The following is an 18,524-nucleotide window of genomic DNA, read 5'->3' as shown; positions in this document are numbered from 1 at the left end:
TATGGTGGTCTCCACACATTTGCCTATAAGATAATCAGGACCAAACAGACAAGATGGGATTTTTGTATGCTTTCCCCTGCCAACAAACTTCATGTGTACTCATTGAAGTCATGAGATAATAGCGGTTTGATGTCGATTGGGCAGCTGACAATGAGATGATAATAATGTCCAATTAGCACCAATTATTCCTCTAAAGCCTCCATTTACTTGACGTATTTTTAGATCATTACCAACCATCCGATCAAGGATAGATATTTGTCGATCCCCAAACACATGAGAATAATGTACAAAGGGACCAATGAAAAGCTCAGCCGGTACCATTTAGGGGTAAGTATCATTTAGGAAAACAATAAAAGGGTCTGATATAGTAGGTAAGGCTACTTGAATAATAAGGGCTTCTTGAATTTCTAATATTATATATTTCAAAAATTGGCTGAATTCTCTTCATGTAATCAGGTCTTTACAATAATGGGAATGGATGCACCGAGACCCCCGTCAACACTAAATAAAAGGGTTCAAGGTCAGACCAAGCCTGTTGCCTGTTTTTTACATGTACAAGAGACAAGAGGCTAAACCTTTCCATTTATCTGATGAGACAAAATCCGATTATGAGGACTACTTGGGTAGTGAGATTGTGTGCTCCTGTGTACCCTTCCCCAAAGTCCTCCAAAATGGGCATGCTTTAGCAGATCTTCAGGAGCCAACACCAATCAAAGATAGCTGGTAAGAGAAGGCAAAGGAACCAAAAATCAGAGGATGGAGGTATTTTTATCAACTTAAATGTGGCAATAATAACTGAAACAGCATAAAACCAACCTGGACTAACCAAAGTCAATGTACAAGGTTCAAGCAATATGTGGAAACTGATATCATAATTAGAGAATAAATAAAACTGGACCAAATCTAAGATTTTGAACTAAGACAATAAATAAGAAGAGTCTACCAGAGCCAAATACATCATGCGCAGATTACAAGGGAAGAGAGCATTAAAATCTCAGAATCTATCCAAATGTGATCATTGAGAAAAATGATAATTTGAAATTTTGCAATCAATCTTAATGTTTATTAAGAGAAATAATAAACAAGAAAAGCTTGTCATCGGCTTTCAGAGAAAGACCATTCATGGGAATCGATTGGAATTTGCAATCAAAGTTAATGTTGTAAAATTAATCTGCATAGACCAATGACTTGAGAGAAATAACAAACAAGAAAAACTTTTCCTCATCTTTCAAAGAAAGACCATTCACGGGAATCAACCCCATCAAAGAGAGAAGAGACAAATGGAATAACTTAGAGCACTATCTTCCATTGATTTAAAAAAGGTTCCATCATATGAACGTATGTGATCACAAATAAAACGTGACAAGAACTTTTTATCTTCTTACATAGAAAACCTACAAAAGGGAAGTGACCCACGAAAAAAGAAGAGACAAATGCAATCGCCAACAGAAGTAGCCACCATTAATTTAAGGGAAATTTGTCAAAATGCAACTAAGCTATTAACCATTTAACATTCTATCCATCTATTTTGATTTAATTTCAAAATGCTCAACAAAATACGGATGAGTTGGAATAGTACAAAAATTTTAAGAAGTTAAATAATTGAAAAGTGAGGTGTATTGTGATAAATTTCCCAAAATTTAAGAAAAGGTTTCATCCTATCAATGATCCTATCGATGACAGCATGTTGGGCAACGTATGGGAAACATATGCATTTGCATGTGTAAGCATTTCAAGAGGCCTTGTACATGTGGTTAAGAAAGGACACACCAGAGCATGAGGGTAACATCCATATATAGGTTGAAAAAAAAAAAGTGACAAGTAGATAGAAAACTTATTTAACTTTACAGATAACTGAGAGAGAGAGAGAGAGGGGGAGAGAGAGAGAGAGAGAGAGAGAGAGAGAGAGAAACCTACAATGTTGTTGTGAGGAGTCTTCCAGTAGAATCCCTGAAGGAAAACTGGAACAACAGTGCAGGTAGCCAGAATGTAGATCATCAGTGCATGCATCCCCATCCACTCTGCGGCAATGGTTGGCCGCCTGTACCCATATACATCAACCTGAAGAAAGAAACAACATGAGATGTCCTTCACAGAATAATTAACATATGTTTCTATAGAATTTTTATGCTAATATTTCATCTGGCATTATAAAGTTCAGGTGAACCACTCGAACCAAAAGTTTCAGAATTTTTTACTTCTTCATACTTGGCATGTAACCTAATCAAAGCAACTTAAAAGATAATTTTCCTCACAAAAAAGAGGTACAAGACAAGTCTTTCCAATTCATTATTCTCCTAGTTAGTCATGCTATAGTCGAGGCCATAGATTTACTTGGGGGTTTGTTGCCTAGTATAAAGTTTCATAGAAAGGTTTAACTGCAAATAAAAACAAAAAAACAAAAACAAAAAGCACATAAAAAAAAGGGGTGAGCACAATGACATCGAGATCTGACCAGCACATAAGTTCCAGCAAAGAAAATGCCGGCTGCTCCAGCAGTAACACAGGTGTAACTGAATGAGTAAAGAACCTTGTTCAAATGCATGCCTAGGCAAACAGAATCCATGCATTAGAAAATAAGAGAGAAAAATAACTACATAAAAAAGAGGCATGTAATCAACATCAAGTGAAAAACCGACAACTTACCACATAAATCCAACAAAAACCCTAAGACCACAAGGCAAAAAGAAGGAATTGTGAATTGCAAGATCCTCTCTTTGTGATCCTGATAGGCACCACAGGAAATCCAACATTAGTCTAAGAGAAAAACAGGATTTTAGTTTTAGAAAAGAAAAGGCTTAAAAGGAGAATCTCTCAACCTTGAAATGTACTAGAATATGTCCATAGTGCAAACCAATCAAGCAAGTCACAACAGCCATCACCGTACTGCACGCCAATAATTAAGAACCACCACTATCGTCAGAGAGATCAAACAAAAAAAAGGAAAATGGAAAGTCTAAGCTTGCCGCACCATTTGGAAAAAAGGGAATAAATCACACTAGACTCACTACATGGTGGAGCTAGTTACAAACCTCAAAAGACCCTCAGGATCAAAAGGAGCTTGGCACCATGAAGGGGCACCAGAAGGTAGCGGACCATAATCCGGGGAGTTAATGCTGCAATGCTGGAACACACAAGAGGAATTCAATGTGATCAAATTAAGCCTTCATAAGACAAAAGAAAAAGATAAAACTTACAAAACAAACGGTTCTGAAGCAAAGAATATGTTTTCCAACCTTTGTTCGTGCATAGGTTGGCTTTCTATATAGATGTTGCAGTCCCATAAGTGTTCGATCGATATAACCAACAGCATTACAAGCAGGTCCAGTATCACCCCTAACTCCACACTTCACCTGGAGAGTAAACATTAATGGACTCAGCTGCCAAACCAAATAATTGCCATTTTCTAAACCAATTGCCTGGTATTCATAGAGCTTGATTACCTTGCGGTGGAAGAGAAAAAGCAATCCACTTTATGGTTTAAGTATGCAGAAACTTAAGATTCCTTTATTAGTATAATTTTGCTACTATGTAAATTATCAGGAAAAATTTGTCCATCTGTAAATATATTTATCGGCTCAAATTATGACCAATTAATACAAATTCAGAAACTCACAGAGAATGTTTTTGTGGCATTCGAAGAACCGTCCACAGGAATTTGATACTCCCAATCAGGCACATACAAACCATATAACAGGGACATATACAGTGCACTAAGCACAAAACCCACCAACCTAAGAAACAAAATAAGAAACTGAACATATCATGATATGTAGTTAAAATTAACTTGAAACCCATGGTAGTAGACTAAAATAAAACTCGCACGAACATAAGATTTAGGTTTAGAGCCTAGATGCAAGTATTATATGTCGCCATGCAACACCAATTCAAAATCTGTATCCTGTGTGCACCAAACACCCCTGCTCTCACTCCTCTTTCCATGAATCTAACTTCCAAGTGATTGTTAACATTCCATAAAGCACAAACTTAAGTGAGTTTCGAGTAGACTAGGCAGGGGGGTGATTTGCACAAATTTAAGGAGAATTTCATGGCCTTGATTTTATATGCTACTAACAATTGCTTCTTCCTTCAAGCTCATACATATTTGAAAAAATATGTTGTCACTTAAATATCGAATAGGAAGTAGCTCTAAGAAATAAAAATCACATGCATAAATGAGGGTTTCATTTATGTTTATAAACTCCAATAACGAGAATACTATAATGGAAAAAAATGGCCATGAAAACTTACAATTGGCCCCGATATTTCTTTACTAAGTCAAGTCCACATTTCGCATCATCATCAGTCTTCAACCAAATCTCACAAATTGCAGCCAGAAAGTAAGCAATCGCTATTCTCTGCATCATGACAAGTTATTGGATTTATGCAGTAAGTAAAAACTGTTAAGATTGTACTTACAAGAAAAGATATATTGTGATTGTGGTCAGTGAAAAATATGCAAATCAAATTTTAAAGAGAGTGCGCGTGCAAAAAAAAAAATAGTGAGTATTCTTTGAAGTAGCAAAAGAGTCGCACCATCAAACTATACCTTGACCTTTTGGAACTCCAAAAAAAAATTGAAAACTAACAGTAAAAGAGTCTGACAATTTCACAAAGCAGCAATCAATTGAGCAAAGCATGTACCTGAAGTATGCCCATCCACCGGATGCGATTGAGATCAACACCATAAGTTAAATCATTGACACCATGAAAGTATCCTCCTATATTCATTAATTAAGAAAAAGTATACAATGTTAACACATAAAAAAATAGTCATCCATGTTTTAAAATATAAAATTGCAAATTGGAGAAGAGACTTTTAGATTTTAGATACAAGGGAAAACGGACGTACTCAATTAAAATTCAAAAACATATACATGTCATTGAAGTTCAATTAGGACAATTCACTTCTAGATACCTTGAAGCATTAGACCCAAAAACAACAACTTCAGAGCTCGCAAAATTGCCCTCCTAGTAGCAACGATCTTGTTTGGCAGTTTCTGCAAACAAAGTACATGATAAATAAATAACAAATGCTTTATAATGCAAAGAGATCAAATCAAAAGAACTTCAACGAAAGTCGACTTTATCTATGTAGCGACAGATCATCATTATAAACTGTGTTACCTTATAAGTAAGCCCAAGTGAAACTCCAACCATGAACAAAAAAAATGGCATTACAAAATCTGCAAGGGTCAGACCATTCCAAGGGGAATGATTGATCGCCGAGATAACTCCTCCAGCATGATCCACAAGTATCATGAGCTGCATTGCGATATAACAAGGCAATTGTAAGACAATCAATCACGTATTTAGTTAATTTTATAGATCTGAAGTACTAATCTGTATTAAAAATACTAAAAATCTGCACTAATCTGTATAATGTGCTATGGACATGATCCTATCAAATTGCATGCGGGTGAATTGAATGAACCGTTAAGGTTTATTTATACATGTTGTGATGGTCAAGACATGAAAAGACACATTTCTTAGAACAAAAAGCCGACCAAGACAGCATTATTCTCTAAAGAATTAGAAAAACATGGGCCTGAAAACTTTGCATTATCCTCCATTTTAGTGATTATTACCCAAGCCAGAGAGACAAAAAATGATATTTCCTCTAAAGAATTAGAAAAACATGGGCCTGAAATTTTTCGATCAGGTGGTTTGATGAAAACCAAGGACCAAAATTTCTGAAATTAGAAAAACACAAGATAAAATTTGAGATCGCAAATATGCATTAGTAGAACTATTATTCTTATATTTATACAATTTTTTAAGTTCGTATTCAAATTAAGTATAATTGACAGGACTTTAATATATTAGCTATTAAAAATAAATTTTAACTATGACAAATTCAAGGTATACATAATTAGATTAGTAAAACATTTTATAAATGAAAGAGTTGACAATGATTTTGGTTTATATCAAGACTAAAATGTCAAAAATCATTATCCAACGCGACAAATTTTACTTAGATATCCATCTCCAAATCTTTGCAAACTGCTTGCCATTCGCATTATTGAATCTTACAGTTACTTTCAATCCATGTGATATTTTTTATCGCAATAGTGACAGGAAGGCTTAAAATAACACAAATAATGGATTCACTACATTATTATCATATTAATTATCCAGAATAGAAGCTATCATGATAAAATAAAGATAACATGAATTTATCAGAGATTATGCCATGAAGCCAAAAATTGATGATTTACCATATAATAGGAAATGAATATCTAAACAAAAAATTGATGCCTTATAAAGTAATGTACACAAGACGAGATCCGCCGTCAAATTGGAAGCAATGATCCGATCAGACCAGACAAAACAAGACCGCCACAATAATAACTAAGAAAATAGTAGTACATTGAGAAAAAACTGAAAAATTGGAAAAAAAATCCAAAAAAAATAAAACAAAATAGTTAGGAACAACAACAAATTTATATATCCATAGATATATAAGATTAAAATCCAAAATGCAAAATGACAAAATGTACTATATATGACACTTCTTTCAGCATTGAGCCAATAACCAACTAGTTCATAAATTTGAAAGTAGCATCCATTAAGCCAGTTCACAGACTTTCCTTTGTATGGTTATTCAAGAACTTCAATTTACCAACCCAAAGATTTTAGCACAACAAATGCTACTATACACTCGTGCAGTATTAATTTATCAGGGGAAATTTATCAAAATACACCTAACTTTTCAACAACTTAACACTTTACTGTTCTCCAAATATTCCAACTTATTGGAATGCATATTTTTTAAGAGTGTTTTGAAATTAAACAAGAAGTTGAAAGTAAATTGTTAAATGGTTGAACACTTATGTGTATTTTACTTAATAATGCATCTATGCAAACTACACTTGAGAAGATAACAATCAGATGCATTATTAAGTAACATACACATAAATCCGAACACCTAAAAATAATGCATCTATGCAAACCACACCTGAGAAGATAAACAATCAGATGCATTATTAAGTAAAATACACATAAATCCGAGGAGCTAAATAATCAAAGTAAGGCACACCTTCAAATAGTATCGAAATATAATGCTTCAGTATTAGAAATCTTTATGATGGCGTAAAAATTTATTTTTCATCCCTAATTATAAATTTAAAGATCCAAAAATAGTGTAGATTGAGCAAATCCATAAACACTTGAAAATCTTAAAAATTACCAGTCTTGATAATACATTACATGCATTGTTTCGAAAACTTGAAATCTATTTTTTTCTCACATCCATATGTTTTGAGGTCTAGTTGATTGCAGTGAAGGCTTTTCAGCATTTAGGGCAGTAACGTGTCGGGTCGAGTCGGGTACGGACCAAGAAAAAAAGTTATGGGACTCAGATCTAGACCTAGACCCGGACCCGATTAGACCCGATCCAAAAATAAAAAAAACTTATATTTAAATATTATGTTAAATACATACATGACTTGTATAAACATTATAACTAAAAATAATATATTTAAATATTATTTAAATGTTATGTACTAAATATTATTTAAATATTAACACCATACGGAACACTATAGATGCCGTGCAACCACGTTGTGCTATTAGGTGATAATAGAGAGAAAGGGTACGTGAAGAGAGAGAAAGTCATAGTACCTTATGCAAAAGATGGGCCAGGTTTTGTATACATTATCAACGATGAGCCAGGTTTTGTATACATTATCAACCTTGAACTATTGAAGTAAGGTGCACCTCAAAACTATGTGGAAAATGCAATTTCGATGTCGCAAAGCCTTGCGATGGTATGAAAATATATTGCTGTACTCGATTATTAAATTTTAAATTTTAAAATGGTGATGAACAAGCAAATCTATAAACACTTAAAAATATTAAAAATAAACGGTTTCAGAAAATATGTTAGAAAATAAACTATTTTTAAGACTAAAAATTCTTTTTTCTTTTTAAGATTATGAAACTCCGAACCCAATACAACCAAATACAAAAGAATACAATAAGTATAATAAGAGAGAGAGTTTGTGATGAGATAGAGAAAGGGACGCCAAGAATAGAGTGCAACCATGTAGTAAAGAATGTGCATGGTAGGTGATGACAGAGAGAATGGGTAAGATGATGAGGGCTTGTACAGTACGTGATGAGAGAGAAAGTTACACCAGGTGGTGAGAGAGACCATGCTTACTGCATCATAAAAACGACGCTAATACGATTAAAATGAGTCAGCGGACTCACTAGCCCGCTCGCACAATCATTCATCTTTAAGATCTTCACAAGATTCGTATCCAATGGTTAGAAAAAATTTTAAAAAAATGTAATTAAGTTTTATATTTCATTTTTTATATTCATTATCTATATACAAATTTAGACGCCCCATGAGAATAGTATGAGTATGGAGACACATAAAAACCGGGTCCGAAAATAACATTCTTCGTACGCACACGCATCGTCACGAGAGTGTAACTCGGTACTCGGGTGATTACGTAACCTCGGTATGTTAGTGGAGTATAAATCATGTAATTTAGCCCAAAAAAATTTAAATAAACGGAGGGTTGGTTTTGTACAAAGGATATAATAGCTTTATGGACATGAAGTAAAGCCTCATGTCGAATCTTTGTTCGAGAAAGCAGTTTATCTATATGATGGTGTTTTAAAATGAAAATCTAAAACGCACCATCAAGAGAGGCCCAAACGGTTTAAGGCACAACATGTCGCTTACCGGGATGCTTTAACATAAGCAGATAATATATATTGCAAATTTATGAAATATTTTAGTTAAATTTTATGTTGGTTGCCTACTTAACATAGCCCACCTCCTTGAAATAGGCCAAGAGAGAAGCCTAAAATGTAAAATTGAGTATTATAATACCCCTCCGATAAAATTTGCGAATGAGAGCACTAGAATTTCATTTTCCAAAGAGAGACAAAGAGGGAGAGAGAGAGCGTCATAGGGGTCGCAATGGGTAAGCTCGGGTCCAAGTCAATCTAGACCCAAACCCGACCTAGAACCAACTTAGGTTTAGGGCTTTGGACCCGGATCCGACCCGATTTGTAACCGGGTCAATTCCAGGTCTAGAACCTAACAACCACATTTTGAAAAAGATAAATAAATACGTTTCACAAATACACAAACATATGATACAAATATAGACAAATTTGTCAAAATATTATATATTTTAAATTTTTAAATATATGTGTGTGTGTACGTGCCCTTGTGTATTTTAACATATACACACAATGTAGAAGAAATTGTGAAGAAGAAGCAAGACAAAAGAAAGTTTTACATGGTTCGATCTCTTAGACCTACATCCAAAGTTGAAGGTCATTCATTCTTGCCCAGTATTCCATTCACCCAATATTGAATAGAAGATACAAGATAACAAAAAAATAGAAACTGATTTCCAAAATATCTCTTAAATATATCACCAAGATATTCTCCACCTTTAGTTACCCAAAATATGAGGGATTTGGGTTACCACTCGTGTATCATATTTATCATGTTTGAATAGCTACACATTTTGATTTCAACACACATATAAATGTGTCTGGGTCATCTCAACCTGGATTCTAATCCGACTCACGTCAAGGTTTTGGACCTGGACCCGGACCCAGACCCAATTGCCACCCCTTGAGAGAGAGCCCAAGGGTATGATTATAAGGATCAATGTTTTAAAACTTGCATAAGCCGAAGTACTCCACTCTGGCCTGAGGATGGTTACTTGAGTAGTCCGAGTGGACTCACAAGAGAACTGCATCAGGCCCATAGGCCCTTAAAAATAAAAAAGAACAAAAAAGCAAAAAAGAAATAGTCAAACAAAACAAAAAATTAACCCAAAAGTCCAACCAAGATTAAAAAATCTATAGCACATGAATTTAAAATAATTGATTTATCGCTGGGATATTTATTAAAATTCGAAAAATAAAATATAAAAGTAGAGCATGTTCAAAAAAAGAACTCACCAATAATTGCCATAAACGCTCAAGTTACATATAAAATTTTATGAATAGATTCTATGCTTTTATATATTTTTATGACTTTTTTTCTATTTTTCTTATATACCTCGAGTTCTACAAGTCGACTCAGCGCACAACGGGGTAAGTCCGAGTTCAACTCGGCCGAATTTCAAAACACTACTAAGGATTGTGGGATCCCAAAACAAATTGAGTTCAACTCGGCCGAATTTCAAAACACTACTAAGGATTGTGGGATCCCAAAACAAATTGGTAAAGGAAGCAACAAATCTCATTTAAAGGAGTCCACCGATGGATTCATGGAGGAAATGAAATGGCACCAAGGAATAGCACCAATTTGAGTGCGTGCTTGCATGTTCACAAAATGTCACCTTTAGTGGAGAGAGTGAATATAAGAGAGAGAGGCCCTATTAAAGGATTCCAAGAGAAAGGGGGATTAGCAAGGAACAAGTCCTTGTGAGTGCTCCACTAGAGGATATACATATATATTTATATTATGAGTGGGGATTAACAACGAATTTAACATTTAATGAGTATGAAAAGTTGTGACCTCCTCGTAATAGAGATAAACGGCTACTTTATAAACGATCCCTATTTTTATTCCTATTTTATCTTAGGGTGCTCACATTACAGAGCATTTTATAATTGTACTTAACAAATTTTGGACACTTCTATACATTTGTTTTATAATATAATATTTTTAATAAGGGTATTTTAGATCATTAAGAGGAGTGTGACATTACCCACTACATATAATTAAGAAAATTGTTTGATATGGGCTGGACCGCATATAAAGCATCCATTTTAAACATAGATGCAAATAAGTGGTCCATCTAAAAACTATAGTAACTAATGGTCCAAATGTTTTTTTAATATAATTATTATTTTTAATTGTTAATTATTATTTTTTCCATATTCATGAACTTCATGTTAAAGATCATATATTCTCTAAAAATTAAGATCAAATTATATTTAAAAAATATATTTATTGCCAAGCCTGTATTTCTACAATATGCAAGTTAGCTGTATAGAAACTGTATCCATATAATTAGTATGCTTCATGTAGATGATGTCACACATCTCTGTGTCCATATAATTAGTATGCTTCATGTGGATAATGTCACACATCTTCTAATGACAAAAAATAATATACTTCACGTAGATGAAGTCACATCTCTCTTGATGACAAAAAATATCTCTACTAAAAAATATTGTATGTACAAAATAAAAATATATAAAAATCCAAAATTTATCGAATATAATCATAAAATACTTTATAGTGTAAATACCTAACATAACCGTATATATAGAGAGCGTGAGAGATATAGGGTAAACTAATGTCAACTTTAAAGAGAGAATTTCATACAAGAGGGCGGCTAGCTCACCTCTCAGTTGGAAAGAGAGGCTTCAAAAGGAGTATTCTCATAAGAAAAACATGGGAATATAGACATGAGGACCACAAATATGCAAAAGAAACTCGAATAAAAATATCGTCAATCAAGAAAGTTAGGGGAATCGTTGGCTTACTACTCATTTCCACTGTGAAGAAAACTATGAGTTTAAATTAATTATAAATTATGGAAAACCCACCGCACGTGTCAACTTGGTTCTCGATTCGAGGTGCGTGTCGGCCTGTTTAATAAAGCCACCGCACCACATGGGGAACACTTCCCAAAAACAATATCCACAAAGAATAAATAGCAGGATTAGAGGATACTCTCGTAATTTCCATTAGGTCCCAAGGCATTTAAAAGAAAAGACAACCCACACGCATTGAATCAAAGGTTGTTGACATTTCAGGACAATACGTAAAGCCTTTCCAAAATAGACGGGCCAAACTAAAGACGGAAAAAGGAAAGCCCTCTTTATTCTGGAAGTCACTAACCAGTATTTTTATTGGGGATATTATTTAGAGAAATGGTCTTGCATGGTTGTAGGACTTCAAAAATATCACTTTTAAATTTGTGACGGATTTACATAAAAGTCAAGTCCTACACCCATGTAATAATTTTTGTTAACTTGTTTAGAGATCCGTAGATAATTTTTGATAACTTTTTTAGATATCTATACCGATCTTTTGATAATTGTTTTAGATATTTATACCGATTTTAATGGTGATCCTTTAAAGTCTTAAATACATAGGTGGGGTAGGCTCCTATAGGATCATTGCTCATTTATCAAATAGTGAGGTTAGAACACGGTACCAATTTTATACTATACAAATAAGGCCCACCTCTAAATTTTGCCAAAAAACGTAAAACCAGTGTCAACAATCTTACGATGGTTTTGAAAATCTATATTCAAACCTAATTATAAAATTTAAAATTTTAAAAATAATGCAAATCGAATAGATCTATATGATCTTAAAAATATTGACCTGCCTCTCCTGCAGCAATTTGGGAAAAAAAAAAAAAAAACGAGAAAGATGTGTATCCACTGTTGGACTCATCTGAATGTGATACATTTCTCAAGAATTCAATATTTCCAAATGCTTTTATCTTATTTAGAGAAAACAATAAGTATAAGACTTCATATATATAATTCTTTCGTAAGTGCCTCTAAGTTGAGAAAATAATACACCCAACTCTTTTGTGGGTGCCTCTAAGTTGAGAAAATAGTACACCCAACTCTTTTGTGGGTGCCTCTAAGTTGAAAAAGCAATGCGAGTGATGAGACCTATTGTCTTTAGTTGAAAAGGTCGTAAGTTGTGTGCGGGTGGCCTCCAAGTTGAAAGTCCTAGTAAAAAGTTAAAGCAAGGGTCAGGTGGGGCGGCTACTAAGTTGAAAAAGCATTAGTCAAACAAAAGTCCCAGAGGTGACTCCCTCTATTTTCTATAGTATAAATACTAGGAGGTAAGACTATGTATTCTCCATATTAGAAGTAATTAACAAGTCTTCATTTCTAATTCTTTTGTGGGTGACCACTAAGCTGAAAAAATCATACAAATAACACGTCTCAACTCTCAAGTGACCACGAAGTCGAAGAAGTACTAAAGTTTGTATTATTCCATCTCTTCGTTGAAAGAGTATACCTAATACACTAAAGAGTCTAAAGGAATGGGGTTTGGTCATGGTGGTTGCACCTCACACCTAGTTACCACGTTTTCCCACTAACACCTCCGACTCGCACTTTTCAAAAAGCTAACTCTTTAATATGAAAAAACCGCACTTTTCAAAAAGCTAACTCTTTAATCTGAAAAAACCGCAAGGACATGTCTTCCCGATTGAATTACCTAAAAAAATCTAATGAGTCTATTAAAATCGAATGAGTCTATTTGAGTAGTGAGTTCAAGAGAGAATTCCATACTTCATAGATAGAGTCAAGAAATCCGCTTTACTAAAAAACCGCAAACCATAATCAATTAAACTGATACATCTTTACCAATTATTGGTAAAAAAACTAACGAGTTGTATCACTCAAGTTCTTGGGTGACCTCCTAGTTGAGAATGGTACTTTTTATGAGTTTAGAAAGTATTAGTAATTATCATCATTATTATTTAGGCCTTATTCCAACAACATAAAGTATTAGTAACAATTATCATCATTAATTAGGCTTTATCCCAGCTACTTAAGATCAGTTTTTAAAAGTATGGGTAATTATCGATTGAAAATCGGGGAGCCTAACCCCTAGCTTCCAAGCTTCTTGATGGTCCCAAACTGAGGAATAGCCTTGGCCTATATAAAACCAAGAACCAAAGAATCGGCTCGGATGTTCAACTAAGCAATTCAGTATAATGAACAACCGGACAATTCCTGACCGGTTTTTTTCATATCTTTCCCTTTTCGTTTACAACTTTTAGGCAACTCGCTCAGAGACGAACAGCAACTCGGAATCCACAGGCATACACGACGAACGCGAGTCTGCAATTCATTCTAGTTTTTTAAACACTAATGAGTCGCATCGCTTAATTTGTTGGGTGACCTCCTAATTGAAAAGGTAATAACGAGTCTAATCACATCATTTTGATGGGTCGCAGGGTCTGAGCAAGCCGGCTTCCTAACAGCTGTAAAATGGAGGTATTCCTCATAAATTTCATTGGATTTCGGCAATTTTTGGGTTTCAACACCTAGTCCTCTACTTCTATTTATGGGATGACACTATGGGATCATAACTGTCTATTAAAACTTAATAAAAATTGGAAAAAGTTTATATAGAGCCTAGGCTAAACAATCAAATGAGCTTACGTAAAAAATTGAACCTAGAAGATGTTGTTTTGATGCTCAAATATTCTCAAATTGATCATCTCCGCATCAAGATGCATAGACAAAAAAAAAAAACTGGATTTCAAGTTTGAGAAATAATGCATATTGTAATGTATTTTTTATCCTTCAATTTTTTAAGATTTTCAAATTTTCATAGATATGTTTGATCTATACTATTTTTGAAGCTTAAAATTTTATAATTAAAGATGAAAATATATTTTAAGGCTATCACAATCAATATTGAAACCACATTTTTCGACATTAATTGAAGGTGGGCTCTACATACCGCATCCATAAAAATTCAGATTTTAAAGGTTCACAAAAATCCATAAAGTTTTTCAATTAAACTTAAAAATTAACACTCGAAAGATAAAAGGAAACCAACAATTTAGAACACTGAAAAACTTTAGAAAATATAAAGAAAATTGACATAGTAATAAAACCTATAGAGTTAATAATTTTTGAATGAGAAATAAACCACCTAGAAAAAAAGGTAAACTATCAAAGTACACTTAATTTATTAAGTGTTCAACCTCATGATTGAAAGAAATAGAAAAACAATATATAGCTTATCGCTTGGATACATTTCAATAAATTTCACAAAAAATGAAAAAAAAAATCAGCAGTTCAGGAGAAGCCACAAAAGATAGAAGTAGATCATAAATTAAAAAGAAAAAGTTTATATAACTGTAAATCTGAAAAATAGTGCACCTACGATCTAAACCATCCATTTGCAAGTTTTCCAAGTGGTCTATAATATTTGTGAAGCTTTAAATTTTATACTTCAATATGAAAATAGATTTTTGTATATCTTTAAATTTTATGCTTCAATATGAAAATAGATTTTTGTATATCTTTAAGCATCATTTGGATGTGCATCTTTGATGGCAAATTAAAACTACTTGTGAATAATGAAAAAAGTGGTGCAAAATAGAAACCTAATAAAACAATCTTTATCCATTTCATGAACGAAATTTAAAAATTCATTATGAAATTTCCAAAAAATTTGGCTACGACTGGATAACAACCAAAATTTGCTGAGACCGAGAAATTTGGACCTTGGTCAAAGATATATGGATATTTATCAAATACTAAGGATCAGGCCTAAAAAGTGGAACAAACTTTTTTTTTATTTTTTATTTTTTTAAGGTGACAAAGACTAAATATTTTATTTGGTTTTACCAAGTAGAGAGAAAAGTTTTATTAAGATTCATCGAAACCCTTCCCTATGGAGAGGACCTAGTTTAACTAGGTGATTTAACTTAAGCTTGTTTTGATTATGTGTATATATAAAAAAATGATCAAATCTAGATCAATCACACTGTTTTCATTATGTATGTATATATAGAAAAACGGCCATTCGAAAAAAATCTTTTAGATCCGTTTACTAATAACTCCAAAACTCCCCACCTAAATATCCAAAGTACCCCTACCTGTCGTTAGGGGTTTGTCACGTAATTTGCGCATCACTGATCACCGTGTGGAAAAGTTTAAAAAGAAAAGGAATCGTAAAAACAGAAAAAACAATTCTTACTCCAAAAAAAGAAATAAGCGATCGATAAAATAAGGGAGCAACAAAATTAGAATAAAATTATTATTCGAAAGAGATATTATCAAAAGTTTATCCACTTAAAAAATGGAGAGACATATGGCTTATCACCAATAGATATGGACCATTTATTTCTTTCCCAATAAATTAGAAAGTCCATCAAATAGACAATTACAGCGAATCATGTCCAAAAAATGGAATAAAATTAAGGACAATAATTAAGAAAAAAAATTGAGAAAAAGAAACAAAGAAGAAAGACCAAAAGAAAGAAAAGCACATATAAGATTCAAAAGATAAATATAAAAAAAATAAAAGCCAGAAAAAGCAAGAAAAGTAAAGATGAAATTTAAAGAAATAATTACAGGAAAAAAGAGCAAGAAAAATATAGTAAAGGAATTGAATTGAAAAAGGACATATGGAATAGGATGCTGGTAATTAAAATTAGTAAAAAATCAGATGAAAATAAAGGTCGTGGTTTTGGCGGCAGCAGCATTAATTCAAAAAGCTTTATAACGCCAAATAAAATAATTAAAGTAATTATTAGCACGGCTCTCGGAGGCGATTTAATTAAAGTCGCCGATTTTTGCAGAGCAAAAAAAAGCCACCATTACAACGAAGAATGCGGAGCAAAACATATGTCCAATAAAGCAAAAAAAATGAAAAAGGAAGATTAATAGATTTCAAAGAGAAAACAAGAGTAATTGATATGAAAACACAATTGATTTGTAAATCGAAGTGGTGATTAAATCTCCCACAAAATGGCCATACCAAAAACAATGCAGCCTAATAAGAACCCAATAAAATTACAAAAAACACGATAAAAGATCGATTTTGCAATAATAAATAGACCCAATATCGATAAAAAAAATGAAATTAAACTAACCCAATATAGATGAATAAAGAGGAAATTAAACAGAGAAAAAACAGGAAAAAAAGGGAAGACATTCCATACACAGAGGACAGAGAAGAGAAGAAAATAACAAAAGAAATAACGGAGAAAGGCTCATTGGATTGTACCGCGACCGTAACGCCACGGAAAACATCGAGAGAGACCAGGCGCTGCTGCAAGGGGGAATCCGAGACCGAAATAACATTCTTCTGTCCGTTTTTGACAGAGTTCTCCCTGAACTGGGCGTTCTCGTTGGCCAATTCTGCCTCGCCCTCTTTGAACCCGTCCTCCACCGTTATGTAAGTCTTTTTAACATCCCCAACGCCGTTGTCATCGCCCTTAATGAGCTCGTAAGAACCCATGGCCCCTGAACCAGGATAAGCTTATCTGTGGATCGAAGGGCAATGCTGAGCCTGCGCCCAACAGACCACGGATGGACGGTCCAGATCTATAGATCGCACGTGCACGACCGGTTCAGCACGTGCGGTCCTAGACCAGGATCTCTCCCTCTCTCTGGTACAAAGAATGGGAGAGAGAGTCCCTTTCAGAAGAGAGAGAGAGAGAGGTTTCGTTTTATGAGAGGGAGAAGGGTCCCTTTTATTAACCGTCTTCGCCCTTTATTTTATTCTTTTCTTTTCTTTTTTGGGATTTTTTTATTGGCTATTTTGGCACCCAATATTATTAATTTTCCACTAAAACTTAGTGCAAGGAAATATTAGTGGAATATCTATTAATAGGGTGGATTGATGAGCCTCCTCTTTTGTATTTATCCCTTGTCCTTGAGAATTTCTTTTGTTTTTTGAAAATTGAGAGAGTGCAGTGTCCCTTAAATTAACCGCCCCTCCAATCATCCTATTGGAAAAAGTTTGTGTAAGGCCGAGGCTCTAAACAATCAATTTAGGGCAAAAATCTTCAAATTAATCATCACTTATTCTAAGATGGTCATGGGAAAAAATAGATTTCAATTCCTGGAAATAATGAATTTTGTAATGTATTATCGGATAGTCAATTTTTTAGATTTTCAAATGTTTATAGATCAGCTTGATCTACACTATTTTTAAAGTTTTAAATTTTATAATTGCATGTAAAAATAAATTTTCAGACCATCGTAAAGATTTCCATAATTGAAACAAAGTATCGAAAGTAGTCTTACTTTGATTGTTTAGAGCCTCGATCTTATACCACACCCTTATCTATTTATTTTTAACTATGATTTTTTATTTTTTATTTTTTAGTTGCTTTGTATACTATTTTACCACCTATTTTTTTATTGATATTCAACTCAAAAATATTGCAAAAAAAATATGGGTGGAATATTAAATTATGGGCGGCTAAAATGTCCATCTCTCTTCTATATTTGTTGCTTATTTTTAGTGGCCATTTTTTATTTTGGGTTTTTCTCTTGTAAAATATAAATAAATAAATACAGATTTAGAAAAATAAATAAATAAATTGTTTTTTTTAAAAAAAATGTTAGTTTGGACTCTTTTTAGCCGAAAACCCCGCTTTCCGTTTCGAATTCTCGACCAAAATATCTTCAAGCGGAAACCGGCCGACATTTCGGTGTTAAGTATTTTGGGAAAGCTCCGCGAAAGCATAGAGAATATGCACAGGGTTTACTTAATTTTTTAATTAGAAAAAGCTTCCCATAATGCACTTAACTCAAAATAATGTTTTACCCCCCCTTTCCCCAAAACAACAATTATATGATACAACTACCAAAGACATTAATGAAATGATTAGAACTTGGTGATAATTCGAGTGCCTGATAAAAAATTGGGGGAATATAGATTTCTTTTGTTTAATTTTTAAATTTTAGTAATTGATGAAAAAAATGATGAAATCAAAAACTGAGAACTCATGGTTTTAAAAATTGTCAGAAATTATTTATGTGATTTTAAAATGACTTGTCAAGTAAATTTTTGAAAAAAA

General features: G+C 33.4%; 1 protein-coding gene across 3 annotated transcripts; it reads right to left on the bottom strand.

The window, feature by feature from the left end:
* Positions 1-396: 396 nt before the first annotated feature.
* On the bottom strand, positions 397-16,806 carry LOC18434612 (heparan-alpha-glucosaminide N-acetyltransferase-like protein (DUF1624)). 3 transcript variants are annotated; one of them, XM_088870027.1, is made up of 13 exons: positions 16,721-16,806; positions 5,128-5,265; positions 4,919-5,000; positions 4,645-4,721; positions 4,252-4,358; positions 3,617-3,754; positions 3,237-3,353; positions 3,033-3,124; positions 2,820-2,886; positions 2,647-2,725; positions 2,456-2,547; positions 1,918-2,061; positions 397-720 (listed from the first exon to the last, which is right to left on the bottom strand). In XM_088870027.1, exons 6-13 carry the CDS (start codon positions 3,701-3,703, stop codon positions 694-696), a joined length of 705 nt encoding a protein of 234 aa, XP_088726153.1. In that variant the 5' UTR covers positions 3,704-3,754; positions 4,252-4,358; positions 4,645-4,721; positions 4,919-5,000; positions 5,128-5,265; positions 16,721-16,806; the 3' UTR covers positions 397-693. The 3 variants fall into 3 exon arrangements, with proteins under 3 accessions (XP_088726153.1, XP_011623496.2, XP_088726152.1); XM_011625194.3 differs by having other exon boundaries at positions 3,617-3,734; XM_088870026.1 differs by lacking the exon at positions 16,721-16,806 and having other exon boundaries at positions 3,617-3,734; positions 5,128-5,271.
* Between the last annotated feature and the right edge of the window lie 1,718 nt (positions 16,807-18,524).

The sequence above is a fragment of the Amborella trichopoda genome, chromosome 6 (genome assembly GCF_054954075.1).
Source record: "Amborella trichopoda isolate Santa Cruz 75 chromosome 6, AtrichopodaSantaCruz75HAP2 v2.0, whole genome shotgun sequence".
Taxonomy (NCBI): domain Eukaryota; kingdom Viridiplantae; phylum Streptophyta; class Magnoliopsida; order Amborellales; family Amborellaceae; genus Amborella; species Amborella trichopoda.
This window is presented reverse-complemented; position numbering and strand designations above follow the sequence as displayed.